At 34.9% G+C, this 20,851-nt stretch overlaps 1 protein-coding gene across 1 annotated transcript in view; it reads right to left on the bottom strand.

Annotated features, from left to right (window-relative positions):
- ZNF804A (zinc finger protein 804A) overlaps positions 1-20,851 on the bottom strand; it is a 307,201-nt gene that overhangs the window by 4,510 nt on the left and 281,840 nt on the right. The window contains exon 3 of the mRNA XM_059927291.1: positions 969-1,099. Coding sequence (XP_059783274.1) covers positions 969-1,099 — 131 coding nt within the window. The remainder of the gene's footprint in view (positions 1-968; positions 1,100-20,851) is intronic.

Genomic DNA, 20,851 nt, shown 5'->3' with positions numbered 1-20,851 from the left:
CCGAGATAATATGAAAGGTAAACTTGCACTTGTATAATTTTTCATTTTTTACTACACAGAATAAAAATATCTGGTTGGTATAATTCAACAGAGGTTATGTTTGATATTAACAGTTCACTATAGGATTCCAGATATATTTAAATTTTATTTTGACTTTTCTGAAGCTGATATCTCAAACAATGTTTTGATATGTCAATATCCCCTAACATTATTCTGTATAAAATAAATTTGGCATAAACTAGCTTTGTTTTAAATAATAATCAGAGAGGCCTATTTAATGGGTGGGGTGGAGGGTAGCCTAAGGGTGGCTATCTTTTCATAACATTGTCCTGGCCTGAATTTTTAAGTTCTGATTTATAACATTATAGCTGCTCTCTGTTAGAAGCAGGTCCAAGTGTAAGAGTTGTAAAGTTTTAATAGTCCAGTTAGAGTTCATTCACAGCGAAACTAATTTCAACCTACCTCTGACATGCATAGGGCCCTCCTGACCTTTATATATTAAGAATACATATGGAGCAAGGAACCTCTCTTTTTCGCTCCATATGTGTTCTAAAGATCATTGCAAATAAAAGTTCTCCAAATTTTCAATGAAAAAGTAAGTTCCTCCTAAAACTCCATTTATAACAAAGGCTATGAGATGGTGCTTTGGTCTCTTCTTCAATCAAATGTTTTGAATTTCGCCAAGAAATAGAATAGCTTTCAACTAAGATAGCTTAAAGAGAAGAATAATGTAAAATTAATTTTTTTACAAACTAAAATTATAGTAATTTGGCTTTTTATTGAAATGTGCATTAAACAGGTGTTTGCATAAAACTCAAATTCAATTTAGTGTTTACAGCCCACAGAAAGCCATGAAAATGTGAGCGTCTTATTCTGGGTACAGAAATAGATAGATTTGTGCCCTTTATTCAGTTCCTTTTTTTTGTTGTCATGTTTTAAGAAAACTTAACATTTTACTGTAGACTCACCATACAGTTTCCTTTCTTAGCTCGGCCAGCTTGTGCAGGCGTTGGAGTGCCTTTTCCTGTTTTCTTTCATCTTTCCTGGATTTAGATGCTACATTTCGAGCAAATTCCCTTTGTTTTAGTTCTTTGAGTCTCTATTAAAAAATACAAAAATAATTAACAGTATTTAGGTCTATGGCAATGTCAAAGTTACTATTGTTGTTGTTGGAATTTTCCAGTACATCATCTTTGATCTCATCTAAGGAAAACACAGCATTTGTGACCATCCACTTCTAACAAAATATTTTCTTGCACTTTTGCCTTGTAAAAAATGCCAAAACATATTATTACACTATATCAAAAGATATGCCTATACCCTGGTAAATTGGAAAGGAAAAATTTCTTCTTTACTTATTGTTTCCTGCCAAGATTCTCTGCCTAATTTAGATGAAGTGTTGGAGTCTTATAAACCCCTAATTTTTAAATAAATTCAATTAAGCTTGTGTATTTCAGTTATATATGATAAATTCCATCATATTTTGATGTGCTCTATATTAGAAAGGTGTCTGATCCTTTTCATATTTTTTAAGAAGAGTAAATGTCTTATGTGAATCCATAAGACAAATGCCCTCTACTAATGTGATTTAGAATAATCCTTCCCCTCAAATACCAGGCATATTTACCAAGTAATTCAAGATCTGGGAAGAAAATTAAGTGTCTTTGTGTAAATTCTTTTTATATTGAGCATATGTTTCATCTGTATTAAAGGAGCTCAGTTTGGGGGCTGAAGGCCAGAAAAAGAACATGTCAACTTGAATAGAATTGATAAATAGCCATGTATGTAGCATGATTTAAGAGACCCCAAAGTGGTCCCATGCCCCAAATATTTTCACTATAGTCTTTCACAGAGACAGTATATAGTCATTAAAAATGATTAAAGTACTGTTTTTTCTCATGGAGCTCATGTTGTTATGCAATCGTGATATGTCAGAGTCTTAGAATAGGACTTTACGAGAATAAAACATATACTAATCACATTTTTATGAAGTGGTTGAACAAAATCTTAATAAATGCCTTATGTGTATACACTGATGTATGCCAGGGTCTTAGAACAATGCCTGATCTATAAAAGACCTACTCAATAAATATTTATTGATTTATGTAGAATCACTTAGATCCTCCAAATCAGGTATTTTCCTACTTCAAAAAAAGTTATGCTAGGGAATTCCCTGGTGGTCCAGTGGTTAGGACTTTATGCTTTCACTGCCAAGGGCTCGGGTTCAATATCTGGTCAGGGAACTAAGATCCCGCAAGCTGTGCAGTGCAGCCAAAAAAAAAAAGTCATGCTAATGAAATAATATTAGATTCTTGGTCATCCTAGATTGTATCTGCTGAATTTCTCCTACATAGAACCATAACTTAAACTTCAAATAATCTCTAATACTTTGATTAATGGGATTTATATAAGGTATATATACATATATATGCATATATATGTATGAAATTACTCTAGAATATTTATTTTAACATAACACAAAGATATTTTGAGATCATTTGCATTGACATATTTGTGAAGGAGTTTATTTAGAGTTGAATTTAAATAAAAGATTAACCATGTCATAAATATCTAAATTGTACTAGTATTTCATAGAAAGTAAAATTTTGACATATATCATTGCACTGATATAACAATTAAATGTAGCTACAATTTTCTAATACATATTAAATTATTTGTTATTAAAAATATGTAGAATTAGAGATACTAGGGCAAGAAAGTTTTAATTCTAGATTTTAAATATTCATAGTCTTGGTCATCTCTATTTCCTAAAATCTTGAAGTCATATCAAGACTCATTCAACAATTTATTGATCACCAGCAATGGTCATTCTGTTAAATGGCTGGGATATTTTTCAGAGAGTAAAGAAAATGTTTTTACTTTTTTCTGGTGTGTGTCTCTGTGTCTGTGACTATATGTGCAGGCAAGTGTGTGTGAGTGTATGTTTATATGCATTTTACAGAAATAAGGAGAAAAGACACACAGGAAGAGATAATGGCAATCAGTGGTTGAGGTATTCTTATTGTTCCATACGAGGACAGAACAGGGGTGCCCAAACAATCCCCGGGTAGGCTACCTGGGAAAAGTCACATCTGATCTGGGTCTTGAAGGATATAAAAGAGCATGAAGAAGAAGGGTTGGATGTTGGAAGTGAGAGGATATTTTGGGGGAAAAAAAAACCCAGTTTTGTATAAACATAGAAATAAAAGCATGCATACTCTAAAAGAAAAATGCACGATGTAAAGAAGGATGGCTAGAGCAGAGTGTATTTGTGGAAGTAATGAGAATTGATGAATTATGGGGTCCAACCAAATCATGGGGAACCCTGTCTATCATATGACTAAATGTGACTGTAGGAAACATTGAAGGAGTTAAATAATGCAGTGCCACAGTAGGACTTTCATTTTATTAAGATTCTTTTGGCATCAGTATGCATGAAACTTTGCCATAGAACAAGATTAAAGACAAAGCAACCAATAAATAGAATATTACCATGAACCAGGTAAGAAACAATAAAAGCCTTTCCTAAGGGAGTTGCAGTGGAGAGGAAAAGTAAAATTAGTGATTTATTGGATGTGCATAATTGAGTGACCTAAAGGATATGCACTACCTTTACTGAGAAATACCACCTGCCACTGTAAGAAACAGATATTCAATCAAGAGAGGGTTTGGGTTAGGAGGAGGATGCTAACAGAGAATTTGAAAGAAAATAGAAGATAAGTTCTCTAAAATAAACATTTAAAAGAATCAAAGTGCCAAGTAAAATAAAGAAATTTGCAATACCAATAAAAGAACTAACATTCAAAGATGTTTTAAAAATTCTATTTATAAATAGCGATATTTTAAGAAGCAGACGTAATTTTTTTTCCTACTAGATTCTTTGGGTAACTGGAGACAACAATTAAGAAAGATAGATTTGATTATTTTTAATAAAATTTTTAGAATAAATGTTAATTTCTATTATATAAATATGCATATATATGCAAGTAAAAGTACAGTGCTTCTAAAAAAAGTTAAGCTTTTCTAAAGCAAGTATATGAAACGCCAAGAATTTCACTATTTACTGTTTCAAATTAACCATTATGATTTGACCTAATCCATTTCCACTGACATAATAGTTAAAAAGCAAGGAGTCTGTCAATTACCAAATGGCAGTAGTGTTGTATTATCTGTGATATAACTGAGTGATTGATATGGCTATGATTTAGGGAACTGTGTACATTTATTTATTTTTTTATTGGAGTATAGTCAATTTACAACGTTGTGTTAGTTTCAGGTGTACAGCAAAGTGAAGAATGCAAATGTTGTTTTTTCTTGTAGAGGTTGTCAAGGAGCACCAAACTACATTCAAGTGTTCCTATTGATCTCAATCTCCCTCTATGTACACATAATTTTCTTATCTCAGTGACAGACTTCCTGATAAGGTAAATAAACTTGACTAACATTTAGGGACTATTTAGTTGCAGAGATTATAGGCCTGGTCAAATACTCTGGTCAGTTTTAGGATAAAATTTATCAGTCTTTATATCCTTTCTTGAATTTTTCTGCAGAAAAATAAAGTCCTACATCATATTTTATATCAAGTAGAGTAATTTTGACAGGCAAAAAATAGAAACCAAGTAAATTCTTTTGAGAATGCCAAATGGAAAGAAAACTTAAGTTCCACACAAATGAATATACAAGATAATACCTGTGAGGCTTATGGAAATATCAATGCTATTTCAAAAGCTTCCTCAACAATTTACTGAGAATCACTCAAAAGAAATTCTTAGTGATAAATGTCAAGACAGGAATGACAGTCAGCAAGAATTAGAAAATTAAAAGTATGTTAAAAGGAAATTGTGTGGCTTAGCTACTGCATTGCAAAACAAATTATAATGTACGCTCACATATAATTCAATGTATACTTTGAAAATATGCAATAAGGATGAAAAAACAAAGAATCAATATTCTTTGGTTATGATACCATCTCAGAGGGTCTACTCTACTTTCCCACTGATTTACTTCTCTTAGTCTATAGAGAAACAGAATGTCACAAGGGCAACACAGGTCATTAGTCCTCAGATATGGTCTCAGGAAAACCCATTGAGTTGGATGGTTGGGAAAGTTATAATGATCCTAGCCTCAGGTTAATGGTGGTGTTCAGACAGTGGCAAAGGTTTCTTCAATGTGAGAAAGAGACAGAAAAAGAGAGAGAGAGAGAAAGATACCATTTAAACAACGCATCAGTTTGTGTTTAAACATTTAGGTAAATTACATCGTTTTACAATTGCAAACAAAACTTTTATGAACATTCTTATATCTATATATTGTACACCTGTCTAGTCTAATTACACCCAAAAGACAGGTTCCTACAAGAAAAACTGCTAGAATAAAAGATAAACATGCACTTTTTTGAGGTTTTCCAAACTGCTATTCATAGCTTTATACCATCATTTCACTCTTCCCAACAGTATATTGGGAATATACCCAATATTGGGTAGCAGCCCTACTAAATTTGTTTGACAGTCAATACGTGATATATCATTAATGTTTTGCCTATAATTCATTTGTTTACTAGGAAGCAGAAATATTTTTACATATATATTGGCCACCTGTATTTCTTCATTTAGAATTAATATTGTTCCTTAAAATTTATTAAGCAACATTATATACATTACTTTGACTCTGAAAATAAGCATGTGAGCAAACAGGTCTAGCATTATTGTCCATACTCAGAGATGACAAAACTGAAGCTAAGCAAGTTTTAGACTTGTTCAGAGTTGCGTACAAGTGGTAGAACCAGACTGGAATCAGGATTTCCAGGAACACTTCCTGTGACTTATCTCCTATATTTACTCTTCTATACGTTATTCAAGCTTTCTAACTCTTTAGGACAGGCTTATTGGGATGTGATACAGATTTTCATTTGTCTTTCAGCGAATACTCCTTGAGTGTCCATTACTTGTCAGCTGCTATTCTAAGCACAGTTGATATATCTGTGACAAAGGAGGAAAAAAGCTCTGTTTGTTTCATGAAATTTTCACCATAGTTGAGAGAACGGGACATTAAAACATATAAATAAGTTGTATAGTATAGTAGATAGTGAAAAGTGCTGTGGATGAAATGAATTTAAGCTGAGGGTGCAGGAAGTAAGGGGAGGGATAGCAATTTCAAATAGAGTGATTAGGTAAGGTTTTCTATTAGGCTTATTTTCTATTTCTGTTTAACAAATTACCATAAACTTAGCAGCTTTCAACAGCACACATTATTATCTCACGGTTTCTGTAAGTCAGTATGCCTGTTCTTTGCTCAGTCAAGGTGTTGGTCAGGATGTTTTCTCATCTGGAGGCTTGTCTTGGAAAAAATCATCTCACAAGCTCCCTAAGGTTGCTGGTAGAGTTTATTTCCTTCTGGTTATAGGACTGAGAGCCCCAGCTTCCTACTGATTGTCAGCCAGGACTACTCTCTGAGTGCCCAATCTGCCAGCAACAGAAATCAACACTGAGCCCCCAATATGGCACCATTCCCAGGTGTGATCAGCCATTGCCTGGTGGCAGGTTGATTACGTTGGACAGCTTCCTTGAAAAAAGAAAAAAAAAGGCAGTGTTTTGTTCTTCCTGCAATAGACGTTTACTCTGGATGTGAACTTAACTTCCCTCCATGCAACACTTGTATCAAAACTACAATCTATGGACTTACAGAATGCCATTTCTACCATCATGATACTCCACATTTATGATCATTGCTCTGATCAAGGAACTCACTTCACAGCAAAAAAAGAAAAATGTGGAAATGGGCCCATTCTCATGGAATTCACTGGTCTTACCATGTTCTCCATCATCCTGAAGTAGCTGGTTTGATAGAATGGTAGAATGACCTTTGGAAGACTCAGTTATATCTCCAACTAGGTGGCAATACCTAGCAGGGCTGGAGCAATGTTCTCTAGGAGGCTGTATATGCTCTGAATTAGTGTCCAATATATGATGCTATTTTTCTCATAACCAGGATTTAAGGGTTCAAACATCCAGGGGTGGAAATTGAGGTGGCACCACTCACTATTACCCCTAGTGGTCCACTAGCAAAATTTTTGCTTTCTGTACCCACAACCTTATGCTTTTCTGACCTAGAAGTCTTAGTTCCAAATTGCAGAACAATTCCTCCAGGAGACACATCAAGTATTCCACTGAGTTGGAAGTTATATCTGCTACCTTGCTGCTTTCGGTTTCTTATGCCACTGAATCAACAGGCAATGAAGGGAGGTGCTGTGTTAGATGAGATGATTGATCCTGATTACCAAGGAAACAATGAACTGCTAGCCACAGTGGAGGTAAGGAAGATTATGTCTGGAATACAGGAGATCCCTTTGGTGTCTCTTAGAGTTATCATGCCCTGTGATTAAAGTCAATGGAAAAACTACAACCCAATTCAGGCAGTGTCACGAATGGCCCAGACCCCTCAGGAATGAAGGTTTGAGTCACTCCATCATGGAAAGAACCATGACCAGCTAAGGTGCTTGCTGAGGGCAAAGGGAATGAGTAGTGGAATAAAGCAGTTATAAATACCAACTATGCCCACGACTAGTTATAGAAATGAGAACTGTAATTGTCATGGGTATTTCTTCCTCATTTAATTATGAAAAAATATATATATATTTTCTTTCATCTCTTATTCTCTTATCATATATGATGTGTTGAATTTACATCATAGTATTTAAGTGACAGGATATCAAGGAGAAGAGAGAACATCACGCAACAACTTTGTATCCTTTTCTGGGGAGCAAGTCAGTGCATTTTCAGTTGTATACAGGATAGTTGTATCATGTTAGGAAGCATATCACCTGTTGTTGTCTTTTTTTGGAGATTGAGTATAGTTTAAGGAGATATCTATGGGTGCCAAATTGATGAGAGATAGATTTATGATGGTTAACTGTATGTGTCAACTTCCCTAGGCCACAATACCCAGATATTTGGTCAAACACCAGACTACATGTCACTGTAAAGGAATTTTTTAGAAGAGACTAATATTTAAATCAGTAGATTTTAGATGCTAATCTCATCTAAGATCATTTTTAGATGAGACTAACATTAAATCAGATGAGTAATCAGATTTACTCCTTAAATCCTAGTAAAGCAGATTACTCTCCATAATGTGGGTGGGCCTCATTCAATCTGTTGAAGGTCTTAACAGATGAGACAAGTCCCCCAGGAAAAAAGAATTATACCTCCAGACAGCCTTTAGACTTGAGACTGCAACATCAACTCTTTCTTGGGTTTTCAATCTGGCAGTCTGCCCTGCAGATTTTGGGCTTGTCAGCTCCCACAATGTGTGAGCCAATTCTTGAAAACAAGTCAACAGATAGAGAGATAGACAGACAGATTGATAGACAGATAAATAGATAAGTAAATATTCTATTATCTCTGTTTCTCTGGAGAATTCTGATTAATACAGGTTTTCACCAGAAGATGGGTATATAGTTATGATGTTTGTGGTGAACAATGCAAATTGCCTTCACATTATCAATTACATCCTTCTAATTCATTAGCAGAATTCCAGTTTGCAGGGGGGGGAGGGGGTGTGGGCAGAAAGATATTCAATTAAAATAATAAAAATTTCAGCCTCCCTGTAATTAGAGTGGATATGTGACACAGGCCTCACTAATTGAATTGTAAACAGGTGCCTCTGAGGAGGATATGCCTAAAAATATAAGCCTCATTAAAGAAAAATTCTTTATGTTTTTTTAACCATGTTTTTCATTTCCTACCCATGTGTAATTGGGAGTCTTAGGTGGGAAGCAACCATCTTTCAATCGCAAGGTTGTCAGCTTGGCAGAGAAGGCCTAGATGCTAAAGATAGCAGAGCAAAAAATGAAAAGATCCCCATCCCCTAATAGCATCATTGAATTACTGCATTATTCTAGGACTGATTACCTATGTAGTTTGGAAAAAAATAAATAAAAGCCAACTTCATCTGAATTTATTTTTATTTGCTGCTGCATGTAATCTTGGCTTATGTACCTACTTACTAGATGTGTGACTGGATAATTAATATCAAATTCTTAGACCTTTGTTTGCTCAGATGAAGATGCTGATGATATCTAAAGTTCCTTCTAGTTTTTGCATCCTAAGATTGATGTTTTCAATGTCATCTTTTAAGATGGAGTTAGTTTTTACTAAATAAAATATGTATTTAGAACATTAATAATAATTACCTTGTTAAATGTTTTCTCTACTACAAGTAAATCCATTACTCCTTTGAATTGGTCCAATACTTCTGTTCCTATTTTCATATATCTTAGTAAGTTAATATGTTACCCACTATTACTGTTTCCACAGGCTAAAAATTTCCTTTAAATTCCCAATAGTTGTTTCTATCAAGAACTGCTTTCAGTGATTTTTGAAAAATCTAAGTATACTTTCTATCTTACATAGAGCAATACCTTCAAAGAATTACAACTAAATCACCATCTCTATTTCCTGAATCAATTTAACTCTCTTGGAAGACAATATGCACTGGGTTCTATTAGAATGTTAGCAAATATATTTCTTCAGGGAATGTTGTTATTCAAGTGAATGGTATTACACTTCAATGTGTAATTTCCTTCTAGTCATTATTTAATCAGTGGCTTTATGCTGAGTGAACCTGTGGAAGATTCTTTTTTAAATTTCTTTTCCCATTACTATCATGAATGTGTATCATTTGGACTTTTCTCTTGGCAGCTTTAAAAGCATCTAATCTCTTAATGGCATATCAGATCTGAACAATATCTTTCCCCAAGGCCTCTCATTCTTTAGATTCCATTAACTCAAGTTTCTCTTTGTGGACAAAAAACTCATTCTAGTTCTAATATAAAAGTCTTTGCAATCTGTATGTGTTATGTCTAAAACTGATTTTCCAACCATTCAGTTCATTTTCTTAAGTGCTGGATCAGAAGTGTCTCATGCATTTTAAGTGCTCATGAATGCTTCTCAAATTGAATTGGCACAGGACAGCAGTGATTAACTTCTTCATACAATAGGAAGCTTTGAAAATTTGCTAACAAAAATCTCACTCAGATCTTTGGTATACAGGGAAAGCAATGGAAACTTGAGTCTAAGAAATATTGACACTTTTATTTTTAAAAATATACAAACAACTTGAGTGGCCCAAAGTGAAGAATAGTTAAGAATTATGGTTCAATTTTATAAGGAAATACTACGCAGCTACTACCAATAATGCTAAGAGTTTAAAATATTAGGAATATTGTTGTATTATAATGCTAGTTTTAAAAATAGCATGCTAATAATTTTATAATTAAATGTATCTGCATCTATAGAAATAGACTAAAAATGCTAGAAAATACACAATACACAATACACAATGAATATTTCTCTTTGTAAGGTAAAATCAGAAGAATTATACTTTTGTTTTCCATTATATGGTAGTTTTCCATTTTTTTCTTACTAGCATGTTTTACTTTGAGAAGAGATTTTTAAATTTCAATTTGAAATATAAAAATTAGATATATTTTAAAACTAAAACAAAAATTACCATTGTATGGCTCTTCCTATCATACATTCATATTTATGGCCTAATAAATAACTAGACTGTTCCAAATACTTCCAAGCTCTCTAAACATGTATAAGTAAATCCTTATACCCAATACAAAAGGATAAAATAAATCTGGTGAATTTTTTCACACATGATCTTTAACAACATGGAATGATTGTAGGTTGGTTAATATTTTAATCATCTTTTTGGCATAAGTATAGTGGGAAAATAATATATAGGGACAATAGTAGTTAAAGTCTGTGAGAAATATAATATCACATTATATAGAAATAGATATATACTTTTTCTTTTTCTCTCTCAAAATTATCTTTATATATGTAATTACGAATGATTTATCATGTATACGTAATAAAGAAATAATGAGTAAAGGGTTAGCAAACATCTTCTCTATAGAGTAATTTAACCTTGGTGTAACTTATAGCCGTTTCTTAGGCATATAATAAAGATGGAATATAAAGATGGAATAATATATGCAATTTTGCTTATGATTGAAAATAACTCCTCTTTTGCAAACTGCATTTGGGCTGGGAAGAGTGTGAAGGATTTATTAATACTTGGTGGGAAGTCCTAACTGGTGACTTCCCTGAATGCAAACTAGGTTTGTCCCTTGCCAGGACCAAAGAAGTTATACCCACAGAACATTTTGCAAGATATAATTGCTCCTATTTGTGAGATAGGACAAACTTCTAAGCCACAGTGGCTCCCACATCCATCCATGTGATCTCGTCTCTTGGCAACTAAATTGTAACTTGAAATGCCAAGGGAAAGAGCCCCCGAACTGCTGTGGGAACGTAAGAAGGACTCCTGCTGGAGAGAAAAAAACCTGGTGTGTGTGATGCTGGCCTATAACTTTCTAAGTGAATCTAATGTTGAATAATCATTCAGAGATGCACATGTGGCAGGAAGGGCCAGGTCAAGGTAAGCTGTGTCCTCTAGGCACTGAGACCAGAGCTGAGCATGGTGACGATGCAGACCTTCATCCTGGAGGCTGCTGGAACTCTGCTTCACACCTTGAGAGCATGGAGATCTTGACACAGGCAGCCAAGAGCCAGAAGAGCAAACATGAATGTGATATTTGAGCATCTGGGATGAAATCAGCTTCGGGAGTCTGAAGGGGAGGGATCTATGAAACCAGAAATGAGCACTGGCCACAATTAGATCATCAGAAGAAACATTACAGGAATGTGATGCTGGGAATCTAAAATTACATGGCTACATGAAGATATCAAATGTTTAGAAACTATTATTGTGTGATGTCAGTGAAAGTGGCAGAGTAGAGAGTTCCAAGAACCTGACCCTACACAGAAACAGAAAAATAAGTAAAAATTATCAGAATCAACTTGATAAAACTCTGGAAAATAATCAAGGGTTTATAGCAACCAAGCAATTGCTGAATCAAGGAAAAGATGACTTAAACACAGTAGGAGAGCTTTGTGGCACTTTAAAATTCACCCTTGTCTTTCCCACTTAACTGGGGAAAAAACAAACTGTCAATCAAGAATACTATAACTGGCAAAACTATATTTCAGAAACAAAGAGTAAAATTAAGATATTACCAAATAAACAAAAGCTAAGGGAGTTGTTGCCAGTAGACTTGTCTTATAAGAAATGCTAAAGAGAGCCCTTCAGGCTAAAATTAAAGGACACTTGAGAGTAACCTGAAGCCATACAAAGAAATAAAGTACACTGGTAAAGGTAACTCCATAGGTAAATATAAAAGTCAGTATTACTGTATTTTGCTTTGTAGCTCCTCTTTTACTCCTATGTGATTTAAAACATAAATGTATCATTCAATAATTATAAATCTATGCATTGTGCATAAATGTACAAAAATGTAATTTATAACAATAACTACATGAAGGGTAAGGCACAAAGGTATATCAGGGCAGAGTTTTCAATACAACAAAAGTTAAGTTTGCAAAAGAGTATTGTCAGACACCCAACACTAATAAAAATTAGTTCAATATGGATCAAAAACTAAATAGAAAAGCTAAATCTACAAAACTCTGAAGGGAATCATAGGGCTAAATCTTCACAACCACAGATTTGGCAATGGTTTTTGCATATGACACCAAAAGCATGAGCAACAAAAGAAAAAATAGATAAATGGGAATTCATTAAAATTAAATAATTGTGTGCATCTGAGTAAGTGAAAAGATAAACTACAGTATAGGATATAATATCTGCAAATAAAATATCTTATAAGGGTCAAGTATCCAATTATATGTGGAATCTAAAAATATAACAAACTAGTGAATATAACAAAAAAGAAGACTCAGATATAGAGAACAAATTAGTGGTTACCAGTGGGGAGCAGTGGAGGGATGACATAGGGTGCGGGAAATGGAAGGCACAAACTATTGGGTGTAAGATAGGCTCAAAGATGTATTGTACAACACATATAGCCAATATTTTGTAATAATTGTAAAATTTCAACAACCAAATTTTTAAAAATGGACAAAAGGTTTGAACAGACATTTCTCCAAAGAAGATATACAAATGGCAAACAAGGACAAGAAAGTATGCTTAGTACAATGAGATGCCATTTCATACTTACTAGGATGGCTAATTTTTTTTAAAGGAAAATAACATATGTTGGCAAGGATATGGAGAAATTGGAACTCATGTTAATTGCTGTTGGCAATGTAAAATGGACAGCTGTTATTGAACATAGTTTGGCAGATGCTCAAAAATTAAACATATAATTACCATATAACCTAGCAATTCCATTCCTAGGTATATACCCAAAGTGTTTGAAAACAAATATTCAAACAAATACTTGTACACAAATGAACACAGAAGTACTATTTGCAATAGCCCAAAGATGAAAACAATCCAAATGTCCATCAACAATAAACGGACAAACTATGGTATAGCCATACAATGGAATATTATTCAGCCATGAAAAGGAATGTGCAACATAGATGTACTTCAAAAATATTACGTGAAGTGAAATAAGCCAGACATAAAAGGTCACATATTGTATGATTCCATTTATATGAAATATTTAGAATAGCAAAATCAGTAGATATAGAAAGCAGAGTGGCTTCGGGTTAGGGTAGGGAGAAATGGGGAGTGACTCTATAAAGGGTATGGGGTCTCTTTCTGGGTGATGAAAATGTTGTGGAGCTAGATAGAGATGGTAGTTTCACAACATTGTGAATGTATTAAATGCCACTGAATCACTCACTTTGCTATGGTGAATTTTATGTTATGTGAATTTCACCTTAAAAAGTAAAATATGCATCGATTTTTCTCATATTTTCTAATATAATCAGCATTTTATCCAAGATTTTCTTTAATTGGTTAAAACAAAATGAGTTAGTTTTGAGACCCTCAAGCAAAATTGCCAGTTGGGAGAATGTAGAAGTATGAGGGGCAAAAGATGTGAGAAAGTAATAATAGACATAAAATAAAAATGTTTTGGGCTTACACATTTAGTTGAATCTGACCTGTTTAAAATCATTGACATTAAAACTACTACATTGTTTTCTTTCTCTCTTTTTAATAAATAAGTATTGTGCATTCCAAAGAATTGCTTTTGACTGGCCTATGGCCAGTGTAGTTTAAAATGCCTATGATAATATCTAACCTAATAACTATAGATATTTCTTAGTGGTTTTCAGAAGACTCCTAAGAGCTACAGACATATTTTAGGGTCTTTCTTTCCTGCCACTTTGTCCTCAGGAATATGTGGGATATCTCCAGGAGGCTAGATTTTCAGTATTTTTGTATATTACTATCCCAAATAAAACTGGAATTGAAGGTATATCCAGAAAATTTCCCAAATTCTACACTCCATGGTAATATGTTGACATTAGTTTCCACTAAAAACTTATGTCATTAAAATTAAACCTATAGGAAGACAGTGTTTATAATGGACAAACTATGAATTTGGGAACACTTCAAGAGATGAAATTTGACTCCACCATTTGCTGTCTGTGTGACCCTTAGTGATCCTTCCCCCATTTGTAAAATGGGGAAGAAAACAATGATTTAAAGCACATATACTTCCTTCTACTCAGTAAATAGCGGTTTCTTTCTCTTCCTTATTCTAACCCAAAAGATAAAAGGTAGAAGCTTATGTATTGTATACAGATCCCACTTGAGAGGGAATTCACTGACTCAGAGGCTACTTTATCTTGTAAGCCTAGCCAAAAACCCTCTTTTTCAAAAATGCTAATTAATCAAGAGGCATAATTGTGTAAAGAAATAAATATCAGAAACATTTTGATTTAATCCAGTTTAATGTGTAAATAAATATGTTTTATTAATAAATATGATGACATTTCATTTGTGTAACACACAGATACTAAATAATTTCTGAGGGCTGGAAGACATTTTAGAATGCACTTTATATCTTATATTTTAGAAAATCAACATCATATTTCATTTGTGTTAATTTGTCAATTTGATTCTTATATATATTTTTGCAGCAATGATTCATACAGGTAGGTTCTAAGAAATTAAAAATAAAATTATTTTTAAAATGCATATAATATTTTCTGTTGCCTATCCATATAAATCATTATAAATAAATAAATGCTCTCAGTAACTACCTATAAAGTATTTAATTTTTCTTCTTAATTTAGCTGGTAGTTTTGCTACATTTTCTTAATGAAACCAACTGGGATTGAGCCAGTATTACTTCACTGATGTTTTCTGTTGAAAACAGACTTGTGGTGATAGAACAGTATTTAATTGTTCACAGATGAGTTCTAAAAATCTCTAATTAAAAGATAGCAGTTTATATTTTAATCAGTTTGAGCATTTTCCAAAGGAATTATCATATAAAAATTTCAAATTATAGAATTGTAAGTATGAAAAAAAACGGTGATGACATTTCACCTCCAAAAACTAAAATTAGCTGTAAACTTGCTCAGTTATAGAACAAAGGCAAGTGATGTTTTTTACCTTTATTTTTATGACTCCGATGCTAATCTGACCTCTTTTATTGGATATCTATTTAAAAATATTCACTTTAGGGACTTCCCTGGCAGTCTAGTGGCTAAGACCTCGCCTTCCAATGCAGGGGATGCGGGTTCAATCCCTGGTCAGGGAGCTAAGATCCCACATGCCTCACGGCCAAAAAACCAAAACATGAAACAGAAGCAGTATTGTAGCAAATTCAATAAAGACTTTAAAAATGGTCCACATCAAAAAAATCTTTTAAAAAAATATTCACTTTAAATTCAAACAAAAGAGTGGCAACTTGCATTCTGTTTGTAACCCAATTTTGTGCCATGACGGAAAAACTGTAAAGAGCTGTTTATTAGAAACATGAATTATACTCGGTAAACAAAGTTCATATAATAAAGTAAATTTTCTATACTTTTCTACTGTTTCTCTTTAATTATAACATGTGAAACTGTTTAAATTTAGTGGTTTTAGTAAAGAACTGTCTTTCTAAAGTCTGCTAATCTTAATACTAGATAAAACCTATTGATACAGCTCTCTTAGAGTTCTAAGCAAAGATATATGTGATAGAAAGAAAACTGGTTCCCCTGAAGTGTTTATGTCTTAATCCCCAGAAGCTGCAAATATATTACCTTGCATGGTGAAGGGACTTTGCAAATGTCCTTAACCTAAGGACCCTGGCGGGGGGGATATGTTCCTGGATCAGCCAGGTAGGGCCAGATGTGATCACAAGCATCCTTATAAATTAAAGAGGGAGCAGGAGAATCAGAGTCAGAGGAGATGTGATGACAGAAGCAGAGGTGACAGAGAGGGAGGGGGAGAGAGAGAGAGAGAAAGGGAGAAATTTAAAGATGCTGTACTGTTGCTGACTTTGAAGATGAGGGAAGGGGTTATGAGCCAAAGAATGAAGGCAGCTTCTTAAAGCTGGAAAAGGCAAGAAAACTGATTCTCTCCCATAGCCTCCAGAAGAAACACAGCCCTGCTGACACCTTGTTTTTAGGACTCCTGACATTCAGAACTATAAGATAAATTTGTGTTGTTTTAAGCTACTAAATTTATAGTAATTTGTTACAGCAGCAATAGAAAATTAATACAGTACCTAAGAAATAATTATTTTCTAGCAGAAACTTACCATAACAGGGGAGTACATGATGTTTTGGGAAAAGATGAGATTTAAGTTACAAGATAGATTGGGAGTATATGATTCATTAACAGTTATCTGTATAACTTTATAAATCATATTATAAAAAAGTTTGTGTCCTCAGCTATTAAATATGAACTTCCTACCTTTTACAATTTTTTAGAAAATCAAAATAATAACATGATAATGTTTTTCAAACTACAAAATGTTATATATGACATAATATTCCTGTTTTATTATTTAGATGATGAAACCTCTGATAATTTGAATCTGAAAGCCTAAACCTCTATCATCATTCATTTATTTTAGAGTCAGCAATATGATATTTTCTATTAAAGTCTTTCATCTATTTGAAGGAGTATGTTTAGTTTGTTACAGTGTTTGTCCCTGGAGGGTCAAAATTTAATTTAACAATATAGTTTGCTTACTTTCTAGACATAAGACACTATTGAAAGTGCTATGCAAGCAAAGTGATGGACAAAGGAATGCCTCCTGCTCTCAGCAATATAAAATTTGGCAGAATAAAATATATCATATATGAGATACAAAGTGATATTTTTTCAGAATAGGGAGATACCATGTTTCCCAAAAAGAATTTATGAAAAATTGTAAGTAAGCTTTGGATAATTGTCAAAAACAAAACAAAAAACCCCCAAAACAATGAACAAAAAACTTTAAGATATAGAAGAAAGGACGTTACAGGTAGTTTTCAGTCAGAAACAAAGACATGAAGACATAGAACAAATGTTTAGAGTTCATCATAACAAATGTAGAATGGTGAGAGAATGTACCAATATTAGTTTTCTATTTCTGCCTAAAAAATCACACAAACTAAGGGATTAAAATGATACACATTTGTTTGTTATGGATCCTTTGGTCAAAAGTCAGACACAGTGGCTGTGTTCTCTGCTCTGGGTAGATAAAGCTGAAATCAGGGTGTCAGTTAGAGTTGAGTTTTCATGCAGAGGCTCTGGAGAAAAAATCTGCTTCCAAGTTAATTCTTGTTGTTGGCAAAATTCAATTCCTTGTGGTTGTAGGACTGATATACCTGTTTCCTTGCTGGCTGTCACCCAGAGACCTCTGTGAGCTATTAGAGGCTGCTGCATTCCTTGCCATAGAGCTCCCTACACCTTCAAAGCCGGTAACTGAGAACCTCTCACATGCCAAGTTCCCCTTATTGTTTGCATCTATGACTTCTTCTTAGCCAAGCCAAAGAAAACTGTTTTTAAAGGGCTTATAAGATTAGGTTAAGCCTAATGAGATCATCTTAAAGTCAACTAATTTGGGATCCTAATTGCATCTGCAAAATTACTTCACAGTAGAACAGAGATTAAATCATGATTGAATAACAGGGAGAAGATGTGTGTGCATAAGGGGCCAGGAATCTTGAAGGTCATTATAGAATCCTACCTATCACAGGAATAAAGAAAAGATGATGGGGCTTCCCTGGTGGCGCAGTGGTTGAGAATCTGCCTGCCAATGCAGGGGACACGGGTTCGAGCCCTGGTCTGGGAAGATCCCACATGCCACGGAGCAACTGGGCCCGTGAGCCACAATTACTGAGCCTGCGCGTCTGGAGCCTGTGCTCCGCAACAAGAGAGGCCACGATGGTGAGAGGCCCGCGCACCGCGATGAAGAGTGGTCCCCACTTGCTGCAACTAGAGAAAGCCCTCGCACAGAAACGAAGACTCAACACAGTCATAAATAAATAAATAAATAAATAAAAGAACGTGAATTTCTTTAAAAAAAAAAAAAAAAGCAAACTGTGCTATTCATAAAAAAAAAAAAAAAAAAGAAAAGATGATATTGAAAAGGAATGCCTTATTCTTAAGGACAGAAAGTCTTGAATATTATGTTAAAATGCTTAGATTCTATTCTATAATTATACAAAGTTGGGGGCAACAAAACACCTATATAGTATTTTATGAAGTTTTTAAAGAAAACCAGCAATTTCAAATAAGTTGAAAAATGTCTGATCCAGCAAATATTTTCTTTCCTTTTCTTTCCAGTGATCAAATAAGATTACAAAACATAATTAAGAAAAAAGAATAATAATAAATGTTCTCTAAACCAAGAAAATGAGACAGAAGTGGACCTGAATGTTTGAAGAAATCCAGACTATAAGGCCAATGAAATTGGATTGACAGGAAATACAGATAAGGAACATGGCAGCTCAGAACACTGAGGTAATTGTGGCGATTCCAAAGGGAAATCCTGAGAATCTGTAAGCTGGTGCGCAAATAGAAAAGTGATGACTGGACCTTGATGTAATTATTAGACTAATTTAAAAACTGGACTCTGAATAGGTAGACCAGTGGGTTTCATCCAGCAAAATAAGGACGTCCTACTTCTGCAGTGAAAGAGGGGCCCATCTCCTCTAGCTAGACATTCACCATAAAATCACCCTGGATGGAAACATGCCTATAAGCATCCTTTGCCAATAAACACGAAGCCCAGAATCTGCACTCAGCTCTCTGTATTGATCATCCTAGTCCTTCCTGAGAAAAAAAGTAACACATTACCTATAAAGTGAGACGGAAACTGACACTGAATGACAGAAAACCAAAAACCAAAAACCAAAAAAAAAAAAAAAAAAGCTACTAATTCAAATTTCTAAGGGAAAATTATTTGAATACAGAATTTTATATACTCAGGCAAATGCTGAGAGAAAAAAAATACTTTCAAACATGCCAGAGCAAAAAAATTGTTACCTGATTATCATAAATATGATCTTTTGTCAGGATAAACCACAGTAAAAGAAAAAGAAATACCTAAGAAAGGACAACTTGAAATATAAGAATCAGCAGCAGTTGAGTATTATCAAAAAGAATCAAAGAAAGCTCACAAGAAGTTAAAAGTAGCCCTTTGAGTCTTTCTGCTTGTTATCACTCCTAGAGGCAAGACGAGCATCACGCAAAATTAGCTCTGCCTCTGCTGGCTCATCTTTCATGATGCACAACTTGGCTCGCTTCCGCAGCTGGATGACCTCGGCTTCGGCCTCGGCCCGCGCGGCCCCGGCCGCCACCCCGCCTGCGCCCCGCCGTTCCCGCTCCGGCTCCGCCGGGGCGGGCCTCGAGGGCCAGTCGAGCGCTGTCAGCAGCGGCAGCAGGCCCGGGCCCCGGGCGCGCGGCGCCCCTCGGCACGGCTGCACGTCCGCCGCGGGCGCCCGGCCTCCCGACGGCCCCGTCAGCAAGCGCGCAGGGCGGCCCCGGCCCCACCGCCCCGCCGCCCCGCCGCCCGCAGGAGGCCAAGGGCCAGGCCCGCGCCCGGGAGCCGGTACATGGCCGCCCGCGTCCTCTGAGCACTGTGGCCAATAATTTTTAAATGGTTAAATTCGGTCATCTCTTGCGTCTGGGAATGAGATGAAGAGATAAGGACAGGATTTTTATATATAATTCTGGACCATTCTATGTGCTGTAACTATTTGTACATATTCTATTAAACCTTTAAAACCTGTTTTACATTGAAAAAATCACTCACAAACGTAAATGGTCAGGCAAAACTATAGCTAGTGGTAGTCGACAACTGCTACGAAAATAGTTCCTAATGGCAGGAATTCCTTCTTTGTATGGCTGGATAATATTCTATTGTATTGATACATATACTACATTTTCTTTGTCCATTCACTTGTCAATGGACCCTTAGGTTGTTTCCCTATCTTGGCTATTGTGAATAATGCTGCAGTGAACATGGAGTACAGATATCTCTGAAAGACTGATTTCATTTCCTTTGTATATATACTCAGGAGTGGAATTGCTGGGTCATATGGTAGTTCTATTTTTAGTTTTTGAGGGACCTCCATATTGTTTTCCGTAATGGCTGTATCAATTTACATTCCTACCAACATTGTACAATGGTTCCCTTTACACTGCACCCTCTCCAACACTTGTCATCTCTTGCCTTTTTGATAATAGCTGTCCTCACAGGTATGAGATGCTATCTCATCGTGGTTTTGATTTGCATTTCCCTGATGACAGTGCCATTTGCAACAGTATGGATGAACCTGGAGAACATTATGCTAAGCGAAGTAACTCAAACACAGAAAGACAAATACTGTATGATCTTACTTCTATGTGAAATCTAAAAGAGTTTAACTCATAAAAGCAGAGTGGAATGTTGGTTTCTAGGGGCTGGGGCGGGATGCGTGAGGGAAATGTGGAGATGTTGGTCAAATTGTACAAACATTCAGTTATGTAGGGTGAATATGTTCTGAGGATCTAATGTACAGCACAACTATAGATAATAATACTGTAATACTATATT

Source organism: Balaenoptera ricei, chromosome 7 (genome assembly GCF_028023285.1).
Source record: "Balaenoptera ricei isolate mBalRic1 chromosome 7, mBalRic1.hap2, whole genome shotgun sequence".
Classification (NCBI taxonomy): Eukaryota; Metazoa; Chordata; class Mammalia; order Artiodactyla; family Balaenopteridae; genus Balaenoptera; species Balaenoptera ricei.
Note: the sequence above shows the minus strand (reverse complement) of the source record. Positions and strands in the feature narration are given on the sequence as shown.